The following is a 15819-nucleotide window of genomic DNA, read 5'->3' as shown; positions in this document are numbered from 1 at the left end:
AAGGTCGCCGAGCGCCAGCCAACACGACAGGGACAGGGGAGCAAGCGCTGGCTTTGGAGGGGGGGACTCGCGAGATGTCTCCTTCTCATGCCCCAGAGCCTGAGGATGCGCTTGGCTGGAGTCGGGGCTGAGCGGCGGGACGGGCTCTCCCACAGCCCCAGCTCCCCACGCCACGGGGCGGTGGCAGCTCCGGTGCCCGCGGCTGGCCAGTACGGCTGCGGTCACCATGCTGTGTGCGAGGTGCTGTGTGGCGTCCCCGACTGCCCCCACGGTCCCGGGGGGGGAGCAGAGGGCAGCCGGGGGATTCGGTGCCAGCACCGTCCATGCCGCCCAGGACGCGGTCCACCTCCGTCACACGTGGCTCCGGAGAGGAAAAAAATTCATGAGCTGGGTGGGGACAGAGCCATCTCCAAAACAGCAGAGCAAACAGCCATGTGATGCCTGTGGCAACACCGCGGTGACACAAGCAGGGACCTTTGGTCCCGGCGCTGCTGTCAACACAGCCACCAGGCAGCGTCGCAGCCCCCAGACCCCTGCAGAGCCGTTTGCACCCCCGGGGAACACCCGTCCCCAGGCCTGCACGCCCACCACAGCGCCCATCCCCACCCGCGTCCGTGCCCCAGGTGTCCTCCAAGCCTGCACCCTGGGGACACTCCTGTCTCCCCGACCTGCACCCCAGGGTCTCCTGTCCCATTTGGCACCGGAGGGCTGGGGGTGAGCAAATACGAGCACCGGGCTGTGAGAGCCCAGGGACTCCCCCCCAGACAGCTCCGCTGGCACCCGGGAAGTCTGGGGAGCCGTGGCGGTGCCCACTGCTCCCTCGCCCAGACACCCACGGGTGGACCGCACCAGGGCTCTGCACCAGCACCAAACTCGCGCAGCACTTGGACACTTGGGGTTTTTTATAGATATATTTTTAGGAGCTGGGGAGAGAGAGGAGTGGAGGTGGCAAGGCGGGAGCGTCGCTGGCATGGGGTCCTCCACAGGGTCCCCACCTCGGGCCGAGGCTATGCTCAGTGCAGGGGGGTGAACTTGCAGATGTAGGGATACTGCTGGGCGCAGTCGGCGCTGGACCACAGGGTGAAGTCTGCCAGAGAGACGGGCGCAGGGTCGGCAGGGGCCACGGCGAGGACAGAGGCACCAGCTCTGCCCGCCGCAGCCCCCCGGACAGGACTGGTCCGGGAGGAGGAGGAGAAGGGGAGTGGGGGGATGCCAGGACACCGAGCACTGGAGGTTGACGCGGGGACCGGGCACTCACCGCTGAGGTGGCTCAGCAAGCCGCAGGTCCCGCCGTGGGCACCGTCCTCTGCCAGCCCACTAGTGACATTGTACTTGTCCCCAGTCACCCACTCCCAGGCCTGGCTCTGTGCCAGAAGAGGGGGGTCAGAGGCACGGCCCCGGCCCCCCGCCACCCCCTGCCGCCCCCCGCCTCACCTCGCCCCCATAGCGGAGACCGAGCCAGACGAACTGCCTGCGCTGGTAGTAGGAGATGACCTTCCGCAGGGTGGCCGCCTCCTGGAGCTCCTCCACCCAGGCCAGGTGGGCAGTGGCGTGGACGGTCTGGCACTGCCGCTGTGGGGAGAGCCGTCACAGCCGGGGTACCCCTGGGAGACTGGGGCGTCTCTGGCCACCCGCGTACCCCAACGGGCTTACCTCGGCCTCATCCCAGCTCCGGAGCTGGCTGAAGTATTTGAAGCAGCTGAGCTTGTAGTAGTTCCAGCCCGCCGGGCAGTAGTCGATGTACATGGCATCTGCGGAGGGAGAGCCGCGGGGAGGGCTGGGGGGCAGCCGGTGTCGCTGGCGGGAGAGGAGCCTGGCTCCCTCCCGGCCCTGCCGTGAAACCGGCTGTCCCCCGAGCCCCCGTCTCCCCGTGGGACTCACCGGCTGGCTGCAGGAGTGCCGCGCAGCCCAGGAGCAGGAGAGCCAGCCTGGCCGTTGCCACCATCCTCCTCGCTCCTGGACGTGTCTCCTGCAAGAGCTCGGGGGGTCACAGTGGGTTGCTCGGGGCCAGGGGATGGCACCCACACTCAGGGGGTGCAAACCCACCCCGCTGTGGGCTGACCCCAGCCCCTTTCATCCAGTCGGAGGAGATGGAGCTGTGCCTCCTGCTCCCCTCCCTGGCACAGATCCCTACCCTGTGCCCACATTCCATCCCCGGGCACGGCTCGGCATCCCCAGCCCACATCGGCAGTGGGGGGTCCTGGCTCCCCCAGTCCCAGCCTCGGCGGGAGGCATCTGGGTGAGCTGAGCTGCCCTGCAAGGACACGGGGAGAGGGCTTGCCAAAGGCACGGGTGGGGGGACCCCAGCCCTGCTCTGGCTTTGAACAGCAGCGACGGCACAGGCAGAGCCGAGGCCAGCGGGGCTGCAGGGACTACGTGCACAGCACCATTTTCACCCCCCGAGCCCGCAGTTCCCCATTATCTGGGCTAATCCCCGGGCACCGGGGCCGATTTGCAGACTCAGCTCATCTTCCTCTCCAAGAAGCAGCGACAAAAGTCAACGCAGGGCCGCAAATTGCTTTGTTGCAGCCTGCCCCATCGAGCAAGGGCAGCCCCCGGGACCTGCTCCCGCTCACCCACGAGCCACCTCGGAGCACCCCGAGGCGTCAGCCACCCCATGAGGGTCCCCTTCCTCACCTGCTGCCTGGAGACGGGGAGGAATAACGGCTTCTCACGGCTCGCCGGGAGAGGAGCTGCCCTTTATAGCCTGGTGCTCACCAGCACCAGTGTTTGCCCAGCTCAGGTGATTGCCACCATAAAAATCCTACTGCTGATTTCCCTCCATCCACCCCGCTTTGCTGGAAATCTGCCCAGATCTCCCATCTGTTTGCATTCAGCATTTCTCTGGGAAAGACAGGAAGAGCCTCTCCTAGTTGGTCAATAAACCCCCTGCAATTAGCATTAATTACTAGTGCAAACACAGAGGTAACTGCAGCAGAGAGCAGCCTGGCACCGGGCAGGAATGCCTGCTGGCGCAGTCCCGGCTAAACTGGGGGCTGGCAGGGATTAGCATGGGGAGAGGCTGCCCTGGTCCTGGCCGGAGCATCCCCACGGTGAGTGCCAGGCTGTGGGTACCACCCACCAACATCGCCCGCGTCCCCAGCCGAGCGATGGCAGCCGGCCCTGCCCCACGGCCTGCCCGGCCCCACCATGCGTCACCCACACCACCCTTCTTTGAACCGCCTGGGGATGTTCGTCAGCAGCACGCAGGACGTGGGGACACGGGAACAGCCTGCAGTCAGGGGCCGGCGGGTGCCGTCAGGCAGTGGGGGGGTGCCAGACCCCACGCCTGGCGGTGACACAGGGCTTCGTCAGCCCGCGCCCCGGAGGGAGGAAGGAACATGCCCCATGTGCGGTACCCGCAGCCCTGGCCCTTTGGAAGGGTCGGGCACAGCCTTCCCCCTGGCACGGTCCTTGCTCCTCGCTTTGGAGCATCCTCTCGGCACCGGTGGAAGGTGGCTGAAGGTCATCTACCCCCCTGCTTCGACCACACTGCTTCTTGAGCATCTCCTTGCTGGCTCCTAACGTACCCAAGCAGCTTCGAAAGCTCTTCCCGCTGCCCGCCCCGTGGCCTCCTGCGAAGCTGCCAGCTCCCGCCCAGCACCATGCTGCTGCCAATGCCCAGCTTTCCTTCCCCCAGCCCTCCTGAAGACCCTCGGAGGAGGCCACCAGGAGCTACCCAGGAGACAGCCGAGCCCCTCTTCCCCCGACACAGAGGGCTTGTAGCTGGCTGAAGCTGGTACTTGTGGCTGCCAGGATCAAGCCATGTGCCCCAGGGATCTCCCACGGCTCCTTTGTGGCAGCATTTACCAAAACCCACGGCGACTGCTGCAACGCCCACAGGGAGCAGCTCCTGGCAGGCCAGCATGCAGAGGCAGGTCTGGCTTCCACCCCAGGGAGCGCAGGGGATCAGACCCGTCTCCCTCACCCACAGAGCTGGGACAGAGCTGCTGCTGCGCCCTGAGACTTCTCCAGGCTCAGCCAGCTCGCGAGGCACCTGCCGGGATCAAAGGGGTAAAAGCCTTCTTGTGTCCAAACACAGCTGCTCCCTGCTCTCGTTTCTCCTGAAAGAGCCAACCTTGCGGAGATCAGCCGCTCTGCCTGATGGGGAAACACCAAACCCAGCAACCCACCCCTGCCAGAAGACAGGGCTCCACCTTGTTTTATGAAGAACGGTGAAGACGTTCCCCAAGGGAGCCTGAGGCTGCTCCATTACTCCTCGGTTAGATAAGGGACACCCCAGCTCCCCGCCCAGCTGGTTCCATCAGGCTTGTTTGGATGCAACACAAGTTCTCACAAGCCCCTCGTTCGCCATCCCGGGCGGGGGAAGAGGCCTGTGCCGTCCCCGGGGAGACGCAGTTTCAAGTCTCGGCCTGAGCAGCGGCAAACCCGAGGCAGCCGCGCCAGGCACACAGCAGAGCTCGCTAAACTTTGGCACAGATGTGCGACCTGTGGGAAAACATGGATGAAAGCCTCCCGGAGGTTCGTGCTTGCCAAACTGGCTCTACTAGGAGATAAAGGAGCTGCGCTGTTTGAATATTAAACCCTTAAAATGCCCCCAGCAGCTTTAAGCCCTGCTAGGCGTTGCAGTTCAGCTGCCAGCTCCGTCCCAGCCTGCCACAACCAGCCCGGGGAGTGCTGCGGGAGCCCAGGGCTTCGGTGGCACCTCCCTGCTCGGAACACAGGAAGGCAGCCAATTGTCCGTTTGTTCTCTAATCGTTCAAGTAAAAACTTTTCGAGTCCGAACACAGCACGGAGGAGCCGTGCTTCCCTGTTGTAGAGAATCGCAGACCGTCAGCTGCCAAGCCAGCGGCAGGGAGGCAGCCCCAGCTCCAGCGACGAGGGTCCCGCTCCCGGCTGCAGCAAGCAGGACCTGCCAGGACAAGTGGAGACGCATCCCCGCTAACCGCTGCCTGATCCATGTTTGCCCGTGACCTTTCTAAAAGCCACACAACGCCCTGGCTCCCAGAGTCCCAGGCAGGTGAGAGCTCTTGCTCAAAGCATTTCAAAAAGACCCCGTCCAAGTCCCTCCCCGTCCTTCCCAGTACGCCCAGCCGCTCGGCTGCTGGTTACTGCCCCCTTCTCAGCTAACCAGGAGACCCAGAATTCTCCTGCTACACCCGAGCTCAGCTGCTCTCAGCTCCCTCGGATGGAGCCAAGCGGTGGGGTTCGTGTGCTGCTGAGCTGCAGCACAGAGCACCCTTCATCCCCAAAAGCTCTCTCTCGACGCGGACTGCAAAGGTCCTGACGAGTTGTCCCTTGCCAGGGGTCTGAACAGCCACCCAGCACCGGCGACCCGTCTACAACCCAACGGCTGTGCTGTGACAGCCAGGAGGGCAAATGAAAACCAGCAGCACTCAGACGCTGGGCACATACTCTTTATTCTGGGGATAAAAATTGCTTATACATTTTGCAGCAACTATTTTCATAAAAGACTTTTATAAAAAATGTAAAAATAAGCAAATATTTTCCATTATTAATATAGGAAAATGCTGCTGTGTGAATGGTTACTCTACAATTTATGAGATAAAATACCACCTTAAGGAGATATTATCTTTACAAGTAGTTAAAAAAAGAAAGGCAGAGGGCCATCGTATTAACACGCCAGGCACGAAACCGGCTCCAATCCACAGAGAGCACTCATCTTGTGAAAGGCAGCCACACATATAAAAAGGCACTTGATTATTTGGGGCTAACGAGGAGAAGCCCTTTGTTTCTTTAGCATCGATGTAGCAACACTTCATTATTCGCAGTGATACAGGTACCTGGACAGACCTCCAGGAGCTCGCGGGCTCCTGCCTGGAGATCTGAGTCAGTTGCAGCTAAACTTCACAGGACACACTGCAGCGAGCGTGCCGGGGAACGCTGTGTGCGTCGTAAAAAGCGGTAACTTCAGAATTAAAAACTTCAGCCCAAAATGATGGCCCCGGGAACCAGCTCCTCCTGAGGCCCTGCCTTCATGTACCATTGAGTCGAATCGAAAGAAAAAAGCTTTTACTCTTGATTAGAATGGAAAGAAACATCAGAGAAAATACTGTACACGGTAGGATGCTGATTGGCCGCTGCTCGGAGGGGAGCGGCCTTCGCTGTCCTTTGGCGGCAGCCGACAGCCCCGATCTCTTTGGAACGCACGTCTGCAGGGTTCCCCCGAAGAGGTAGGAGCAAACCATCCCCCAGCAATGTTCACTTCGGCTGCTGGCTGGTTCAGAGCCCTTCAGGGAAGCGCTGCTCTTGCGGACGAAGCAGAAAGAGCGGCTGTTTGCCCAAGGTCAGCAACAGCTGGCTTCCGTAACTCCAAATATATCGGGGGAGCTGCAGCACAAATGGCACCACCGTCCCACAGAGCACGTGGGGCACCTCAGCTGGGACATCTCGACACAGGCTGGAGCTGAGCGTGGAGGACAGCCCCGAGCCTGGTAACGAAACCGCGTTCAGGCAATGGTTTCTGAGCTATTTGGTCCGCCACTTTAGCCCAGCCCCTGGCTTCAGGGACGCTGCTGCTGCTGCTGGAAGCCTGCTCGGGAGTCAGTGCTGTGGCCTCCTTCTTGGGAGGGGAAGACAAGGCAGCCCTGCCCCAGGGCCGGTGCAAAAGGGGCACTTTCACAGGGCGGGACACTGTTGCAGAAGGGCACACACTGCAAACACGCAACAACGTCCTCGACGCTTCTTGATAGTACCATAAAGAGGCAGCATATGGTATCTGGAGGACAGGACACACAGTCACCCTGTGATGGAGGAGAGAGGAGTACTGTGCAAGAACACTGGGAGCTCGTCTTCTCAGGTTTTGATACACTCGTGCTCATCCCAAGAGTCTCCCGAAAGGCCTGGATCAGTTGCAGGGCATCTCTTCCGGCACGGGAGCCCATGAAGGCGGTCACCGACACACCTGGCAGGACGGGGGGCACGGGGAGGGTAGTGTGTCAAAATGGTCAGGCGTGTCTTGGGGAAGACATACAACACAGGAGACACGCGCCTACAGGCCACCGCAGGGGGAAGACCAGGTCAGACCAGCGTTTTCGGGAGGGGAAAAATAAAAAATAAAAAATAAAAAAGACCTAAGAGAAGACTACATGTATACATAATCTCATAACACCTGGGGGGCAGGCAGTGAGAATGCTAGGGGGTGTTAGTGGGTTTGTACAAGGCAAAGGCTCTTGAAGAGGAAAGCTGTGTGACAGAAGGTGTCACTTGACCTGCAGGTGTTTTGGGAAGTCCGGCTCGCTTGCTGAGCAAGAGCGGCCGCGGGAAGGAGGGCTCGAGGAACACGGGTGCAGCTCTGAGCTGTGTCAAGACAAGGCAACTGGAACTCGAGGAGAACTAGTGGAAGGTGCTTCAGAGAGAGGCTATGTGGGTAACAAAATGAGTAACAAAATAAGGATACAAAGCTGGTTTTGGTGAAATTTCTGGAGAAACGACCACGAGATGCATTACGCTGAAGAGCTGTCTCTCCAAAGAAATGGTGGAACATATTTAAAAGCAGACTGGAGAATCCAGTGCAGACAGCAATCACACCCAAGGTGCATGGGAGTTGGTTAGAAGTGACCCAGCTGGTCTTCTCCATCACCAGCTTCTACAGTTCTCTGTTTAGCGTAAAAGCATACAAGCCTACAGCGACCACAGTCCCTCCAAGGGAAGAACAGCCTGGGCTCATTAAGACTCTTGGATACTAAAATGGTTCTTCATTTCCATCCTGGAAGACCTTCATGAGTTCTGGAGTCCGCTTTAATCGGGCTTCACCTTTGCCAGCCTTCAGGCATACACCTGCATGTTGTTCCGCTGCTGCTCTGTCATGTGAGCGGCCGCAGGCCCACGCTGGTTGTTACTGGGACTGGTCGCCACATCAGACCAGTCAGAGGCAGAGTGTGGGGAAGAGCTGGACCACTGGTCTGGAGATTCGGGCGACGGAGTCAGGTATGGGTGCTCCCCTTGTAAGTGCCGGTTGTGGCTAGGAGTCCGTTCTGTGGCCGAGGAGTAGCAGCTGTGCTGCGACGGAGGCGTGGGGTATTTCCCCATCGAGCTCTGGAACTGGTGGTAGGCCGGGAGGACCGTCTGAGCCACCTGCCCATCCTGCTGAGGGATGGCAGCCACGGAGAACGAGGCGCTGGGCAGCTGAGCTAAATCCGGTATCTGGTAGATCGTGCTAAGAGGACCAGCCATGTTCTGAGCGCAGTTTGACTGGGCCTGCTGTGGCAGTGCTTGCTGGTTTATGCCACCCTTGGGAACCAGCTGGAAAGTCATGATAGGGGGCAGGGACTCCCTGGACACTCCCATGTGCTTTGTATCTGCTTGAACCAAACCGCTCTGCTGAGAAACACTGGGGTGCGAATGCATCACCTGCGGCACCATGCCAAACATCTCGTTGTACTGGGACTCGTTCACCTCCATGCGGTTCATCCACTCGCTGGAAACGTTGCCTGGCCGGAGCCTGCCAAGGCCGCTGTTGGGAGGGGTGGTTCTGTGCTGTGAAAGCAGCTGGCTGACGGATGGGAGCACGGTGCTGGATCCACGTCCTAAAGGCTGCATCTCGTGGAGGTTGGAGAAGGACATTGTGTGCGCAGCCTGCACCGACGGAGCGGTCAGCAGCGAGCTGGGCGACGAGTGTAACACCCCTGGCGATGGCATCACAGGAGATGATGTTGGTTCGGATGCAAAAGCATGGGGCGATTCTAGGGAATCAACCGGTGACAGGGTCACTGAGCTCTCCGAAAACTGCCCTTTGCTCTCACTGAGGGACTTCTTCCTTCTCCTCTTTGCATCTTTGGTGAGGTTGGTGGGCATGATGCCTTTGGCATTCGGTTTTCGTGACTTCTTGCTTAAAGAAGCATGCTTCAGATTGAGGAAGGACCTGTTCGGGCCACAGATGACCGGGGAGAGGGCAGAGTTCAGCATGGCGCCGGGGTGCCCAGCCGGGCTGTGCGCCACGTTGTACTCGTTGAGAAGCTGCACGATGTCGTGGTGCATCCGGTCCTGGGCCACATCTCGGGGCAGGCGGTCCATGTGGTCTGTGATGTCTCGGTTGGCAAAATGGTCCAGCAAGATTTTTGCTGCTTCGAAACTGCCTTCCCGAGCAGCAAGGAAGAGCGGTGTCTCTTCCTGAAAACACAGAGAATAAGTATTTTAGTGGCTTCACTGTGGGGGGACTGACTTACAGCTAACGCTCCCTTAATGGTGCAGCAACACCTGGAAGCACCGTTTAATGCAGTGTTGCATTAACTGTCTCCAAGAACAACCCACTCTGAGGGGTGCCCATTGAAAAAGGCAGACTACAGGAGATGATTTCCTACACCGCAGCAGAGCACATAGGCTCAGCTACCTCACCAGAAAGTGCACTATTCTGCCACGGGTCCGTGGAGGAACTGCGAAAGCACCTGGTGCCTTTCTCCCATTGTCCTCTATGAGGGAAAGGTACAAGGGACTAAAACAGCCCAATAAAAAACTGCAGCTTGTTGGTAGCTCAAACATCCACTATGTAATACATAATAATCCAAAAAAGAAACCCTAGGCAGAGGAAAGAAATCAAGGAGAAGACACAGCAAAAACTAACAGTGAAGCTACAGGAGGTCTGCACAGTGCAGACTGTCTCAAACAGAGGGGCTCCTCCCCTGTATCCATCCTGCATTGACACCCCTGGAAACATGACAGGGCATAACTGCTGCTGTGCTGCCAGATCTGGCTCTCTGCTAACCGGAATCCAGCTCCTTGACACCAGCACCACTTCACCCGGGTGCTCTTACACACCATTGACGCCCAGGACTTGGCCAAACAGGAAGCGAACTGCTCTCCCGTATCAGAAATCCTGCAAGACATGCAGCACTTGGGGAGAGTCCCAGTCACGGTCTGGGTTTGGAAGACCTGCATTTAGCCCACTACCAAAAGCAAAGAGATGCTTTGTGTCAGGAGGCACAGCCACGCTGAGCACACCCAGACTGTACCTTGTTATCCTGCATGTCTCTGTTGGCTCCATTTTTCAGCAGCACTAGTGTTGCTTCCACGTTGTTGACAGCAGCAGCCCAGTGAAGAGCAGATTTACCTGCAGGGAAACCAACAACTTCAGTAACAAACCGAGGAGCTATTTTCTCAAGCACCAAGATGGACAAGGTAGACTGAGGGAAGAAAGCAACTGCAGTGCAGCTCACTGCACATGAACATGTCCTGAAGTCACGTTTATTTACAGTTTGGAAATCACCACGCTGTGACATACCCCTGTGTTATCAAGATCCAATGGGACTTTCAGAACTTGCTCTGGGATTTTTTTTTTTGTTTTATTTTTAAAATAACCTACCCAGACAGTTATGCCTGCAGTCCAGAAAATCCCAGCATATCCAACCCCGTCCTTCTTCTGCTTCTCTCCCAGGACTGTCTAACCAAGCCACTGTGTAGCAGTCTGCAGTCTATTACTACCAGGCAGACTGCTGCAGGAGAGCCTGGCGTCTCATCTAGCTCCACAATTTATGAGCAACCCATCTCCGGGAGAGCAGAAGCCCACCCCTCCCTCACTCGCATCATGGTTGCCATATTTCCCCAGCCCAGTATGTTGTGTTCACGCTACCGTGGTCATCTACGGCGTTCACATCTGCCTGGCAATTAATTAGCTCGGCCACCATTCCTTCCACAGCCAGACGTGCAGCCAGAATCAACGGGGTCGTTCCATCATTCATCCGAGCGTCCAAGTCCGTCACTCTGTTACGGATCAGGATCTGGACAAGAGGGGAAGACAGAATTTTTTCTATACCTCTACAGACCAACACTGCGGATTTGGCAGAAACTCAGGACAAACTTTACAATGAAAAAGCAGCCTGAGCACTGAAATGCAAGGACCCAGCTAACAGGTGACAAAACAGACAAAATAAACACATGCCAGATGATTCATGCATGTCGAGTTCTTCAGGCTAGGAGTACCTGAGGAAATTGGAGGCAAAATACAGTTTTGCCTGGCCATCACACTGCGGAAGGCATGAGAGCAAGGCTGTGAGTGAGCAGAGCGCGGCTTGGGCAGGCTCACACAGTCAGAGAGCACAGCTCCTCTAAAAGGGTTTCCTCGGTTGCTGTACCTGGAAGACACCCTGGGCATCAGCAGCTACAGCCGCATGCAGGGGAGTCCGCCCCATGTTGTCCCGTGCATTAGCATCCGCACCAGCATCCAGCAAACGTTTCGCAGCATCTGCTCTTGAATAACGGGCTGCTAAGTGCAGTGCCATCTCCCCAGTACGGTCTGTTTGGGCCTGCAGGTTGGCGCCTTGATAGATCAAATCTGTTATGATATTTGCTGAGGAATCTTCCGCATCCTCATCATCCTCGCTAATATCGGAGCCGCCCGCCCGCAGAGATGCCAACATAAGTGGAGTACATCCATCTGCAACAGAAGAGATGTTATCATAGTAACCTGACAGCAAAGGAAAGGAAACCCTCACAGAATTCTCTCCCTTTGAGCACCTACAGCTAGAGACAATCCCTACAGTCACTAACTCAAATGTCATCTCCTATCTTAAAGCCCAATGGAGTTAGAGAGTTGTTTTCTTCCCCAGCAGGACTTTAACGCTCACTGCACCCCCAACAGAACTTAGACACTTCTCAAATCATTATAAAACAAAAAATGTCTGCTGCTAAAGGGAAAAACTTCCTCAAAATGTAAAGGGTAGCTAAGTTCCTAATGAGAAGCAAGGGCTATAAAAATCAAAGACTTCAGATGACTAAGTACAACTATTCACGTGGATGTTCTAATAGCATACCTGGGAAAAAGAAACCACTTACAGAGAACAATTAATGGAAAACTGCATTTCGAAGGTCGTAAGCTGAGGAGACATGCAGACAAAAGCCTTTATCTCTATTACACACCAAAGTCTTCATGAGAAGGACCCTGCAGTTGTGAGTCAAGCACTCAGAGCTGAAAAGCGCCACAGTACAACCGTCTGAACCAACTTCATTTTGCTTTTAATAACATCCCTGAGCACAGCCCTAAACAAACTGATCGAGCACACGCTGTCATTTCACAGCAGTACGCCAAGTAGGAAGGGACCATGGAATAGGATCTAATCCAGTATTATTCCCTGGTGCACCAGCAGCAACCTACACACACGCAATGTTGCTCCATGTACCCCTCCATCACAGCATGGACTGTCCACAGCTACAAATTGTTGGAACTCTCACCAGTGTTTGAGTGCTTTGAAAGATATTTGTGTCTCTCCACAAGTCTCCAGTGATGGGCTCACACTGATGGGACATCCATAACAGCTAAATTCACATTCATCCAACTAGGATCCTTCCATTGCCACTGGAAGGAGAAAGGCTCCTCCAAACCTCTAATATAACTTAGCTGCCTTTTAAGAACCTCCCTTTCTCTCTGCTGGTCAGAGAGGGTGGTACAGGAAGCCTAGCTCATGCTGCTGATTTTTCACCCTTCTGAATGAAATATTTCCACATATTTTCAGCAACCTATCAAACGCCAAGTGCTTCAGTTTCAGCACACTCTGACCTTGACAGCACAGTCAAATACCTAAAATCCAAGACTCCAACTGTAGACGCTAACGCTTGCTTACTGGTTTTACTCCTTTACTCCACACACATTTTAAGCACCTGGAAAGTAAGAGGGACTTAGGTGACAGCAGGAGTGAAACACTCTGTGCTAAGTGCCCCACTGGAGCTCTACAAAGGTGAATACAGATTTTGCTTCTTCAGCTTGACTCACGAGCAGAAATTCAAGACAATCTTTCAGCAACTGCCTGATTTATTCAATGGACAAGCAGGGGACCTTCCTGGACTCTACAGACAACAGCTTCCCTGCCTGCACAACCCTCAATCTACAGCGCGCTGTCTCCACTGAAGGAAGTGTGCGAGCCCTGCAGAAAGCCACATGGCAGAATTCGGATTCTGTGCAGATAAATGAGGTGATGATCTCCTACTGAAAGTAATATGCAGAGCTCTAACGCCCTGCTCCCACTTCCAAACTTCTGATCACCTAGCTTTCCTGACTCTCTATTTCAAGGTAGCTCCAAAACTTTCTAGAAATCTGCCGTTCCATGGCAGGGAGCGGTGGGGAGGGCCGTGGCCTCCAGGTCCGCTCCCCAGGCAGGCTGGCAGCAGCATGCACACTCCTCCTGGTGGCTCCCAGCCACAGGACACGCAGGCTTTCGCCGAGCTCCTTTCTCAGTATTTGTTGGACGGCGGCGAAGCACTGACGTACGGTCCTGGGTTCAGTTCCAAGATCCAAGTCCATAGACCCTCTTGCCTGTTGTCCAAGGCTATACCTCCTTTTGTGCTTCTCCCTCCCACTGCTTGCTCTGCTTCCTTGTCCCAAATGAATACTTCTCAGTATTCAAGTCAGGCTGCGGTCTCCTCCGTACTGCCCCGGCACAAAAGGCAGAGAGACCGAGCACAGAAAGGAGCTTTCCTTTTCTCCAGCACCGCAGCCCTGGGAAAAAACACTCACAGGAGAGGTCTTGCTCAATCACTGCAGTAGTCCTGGATGGATCATGCCTAGATGTGCTATAAGGACACAGCTATAGTATGCATCAAATCCTTGGAAAAATTAGCTGCCACTCTCCACAAAGTGTCTCAGGTACGTGTGGCTCTTTTCAGAGCTTTCTTAGTTGGCCACACATGGGTAGTTTTATAAGGCTGGCAACCAGCACATTCAGCTAGACCATCACAATTAAATGCTTGATGGACTACTAGAAAAAAAAGCCACGGACACGACATCTTTTTTTGCTCCTTCCAGCTTGTTCTCTGAAATAGCTGGAAAAGAACCCAAAAAGATCCAGCTGGAGGCAGACACACAGCATGGAAAATTCCAGTCTGAACCACTGAAGTTTTAGTAACTGAAAAAGAGGGGCATATAATAGGGACAGTTAATCAGTTTTAATTATAGGTGCTTTTACCAGTTATGCCTATAATTGCATTACCCTGGTTACACAGTCAGTGTAACTCCAGTGAAAAGAATGTCCTCGCCACTCTGGGGGACACAGAGAAAGAACAGCATGGGGAGACAAAGGTGACAGCAGCATTTTATAAAAACTCTTCTGTTTGCTGTCTTTCATGAAGACAGCCCCTGAGTAAATGTAAAACTCGGAGCAAGCTGGTAAAGCCAGACGTTCACCAGACAGGTACAACTGCAGGGCTCAAAGAGGCACAACATACGGAAAGCTGGGATGTAAAAAACCCACTAGCAAAGTCTCTAGGCAATACTTCTGTAGGAGCCTGGACCTCTTGGATCCTCCTGAACCTGAGAGACCACAGAAGGTGCTGGATTAAGAAAGGGAACAGCCCCTTGCTACATGGAGGTGTTTTGACTTGCCTCTCCTCTCTCTAGAAAACGTCTCTACTGTTCTACCTGCCATCTGGACCTGTGGCCAGGATCTAACCCGGCTTCAGGTGGCTCCAGCCCAGACACCTGCACCCAAGTCAGCCAGCCTCAACACCCTTTGTAATTCGGGGCAGTGAAGCATTACCAGAGCATGAGCCATCCAGCCTTCAGGAGACTTCTGCTTGAGGCAGAGATGAACTACCCCTCGGAAGTGCCTACTTCTTCCCTCTGCCTGCAAAGTAAGAGGAAGGTGGCCAGGGCAGACGAACAACTACATTAACTGTGAGGAATCCTACCCTTCCTTACTAACCCATCACTCCAACATGTCTCAGACTTTTTAAAAATTTCTTCCCCTGACAGTAACTCAGTCGCTCGCTTCTGCAAGCAGAGGGGAACAGCTTACAGCAGCTTGCTGCAAGCTTCACAGTTGCATCTGAACGGCAGGTAAGCAACTCCCAGGTCAGTATTATTTCATTGCTATTGTTGGACAAAGCTTTGAGTGAACATGAAAATAAGCAGTCTGAAGACTTAAGAACATTATCGCCTGCACTTGGAAAGCTTTTAGCCCGCCACACAACTAGAAGCTTCAATAGGGGAAATAAACTTAAATTTGGCAGAAACTGAAGGTTTATGTTCTCACACTCATTATACAGAAATCCTTCCCTGTGCTTTGCGTTTAGGAGAGCTAACGGGTCAAGAAGCAGCAAAGACAACAGAAGGGAACTGAAAGAATGAGTCCAGTCACCATTAAATTGCATGGAAATATTCCCATAAAATCCGATAAAAAGCAATTGCAGCAATGTCAACAGAATCATTTCTCTGCATATGAACAAGAGCCATGCTTGCAGCTCTTCCGACCAGGACAAGGTTCTTAGTCAACTCTCTCCTCTCAGAACACAGGAATCGGTTATTACCCAATGACCCACCCAGTCTCTTACCAGCCTCGGTGCTACACCTAGAAAAAGCAGCAGCGCATTCTTACTGCTTCTAGTCATTTCAGACCGAAAGAGAGCAAGCCGGTGTGCACGTGTGCATGTTAAAGAAGTTTCCTTCAAAGTTCACAGTTGTGTTATGGTGATCAACTCACTGAATTCTTAAGTTGAGGATATAAATCAGTGAATAAAAAAAAAAAATAAAAAAATCATTAACCAGGTTGCTGCTTTGCTGCCCTGTTCCAGTACACAAGTCTGACATGCTGCTGATTCGGGTATACTGTCTGCCATAAGTCATCTTATTAATGAAAAGGCCATCTGTGCTTCCACCCCAGATAACAGACACCTCAGGTATAAACCCTGATAAGTTGGTCCTTGGCAAAGTCTGCCACAAGTTTCTGCAGTGATCCAGCTGGAGAAGTTGGGGGCTATTTCCAGCACAGCCATGAACTCCAAATTTCTGCCGCAATGGAATTCTGACAGTATCTTTTAGGCACGTGTCGTTATAAAAGAGATCCTATAGCTGTAGTTCCTACAGGTGCTTGCTAAGTGAACTCTTTTTCTCCTGGCTATATGATAGTCCATGTG

At 54.7% G+C, this 15819-nt stretch overlaps 2 protein-coding genes across 2 annotated transcripts in view; both read right to left on the bottom strand.

The window, feature by feature from the left end:
* Positions 1–897: 897 nt before the first annotated feature.
* Positions 898–2742, bottom strand: REG4 (regenerating family member 4). The gene is made up of 6 exons (XM_075424137.1): positions 2638–2742; positions 1882–1969; positions 1654–1751; positions 1435–1572; positions 1259–1364; positions 898–1087 (listed from the first exon to the last, which is right to left on the bottom strand). The coding sequence occupies exons 2-6, from the start codon at positions 1943–1945 to the stop codon at positions 1014–1016; spliced, it is 480 nt and encodes a 159-aa protein (XP_075280252.1). The 5' UTR covers positions 1946–1969; positions 2638–2742; the 3' UTR covers positions 898–1013.
* A 2628-nt stretch (positions 2743–5370) lies between these two features.
* The window catches only part of NOTCH2 (notch receptor 2), an 88024-nt gene continuing 77575 nt past the window's right edge, over positions 5371–15819 (bottom strand). The window contains exons 30-33 of the mRNA XM_075422391.1: positions 11052–11353; positions 10550–10697; positions 9933–10030; positions 5371–9093 (exon numbers count right to left, since the gene is read on the bottom strand). Coding sequence (XP_075278506.1) covers positions 7750–9093; positions 9933–10030; positions 10550–10697; positions 11052–11353 — 1892 coding nt within the window. The 3' untranslated portion in view covers positions 5371–7749. The remainder of the gene's footprint in view (positions 9094–9932; positions 10031–10549; positions 10698–11051; positions 11354–15819) is intronic.

Source organism: Opisthocomus hoazin, chromosome 6 (assembly GCF_030867145.1).
Source record: "Opisthocomus hoazin isolate bOpiHoa1 chromosome 6, bOpiHoa1.hap1, whole genome shotgun sequence".
Taxonomy (NCBI): domain Eukaryota; kingdom Metazoa; phylum Chordata; class Aves; order Opisthocomiformes; family Opisthocomidae; genus Opisthocomus; species Opisthocomus hoazin.
Note: the sequence above shows the minus strand (reverse complement) of the source record. Positions and strands in the feature narration are given on the sequence as shown.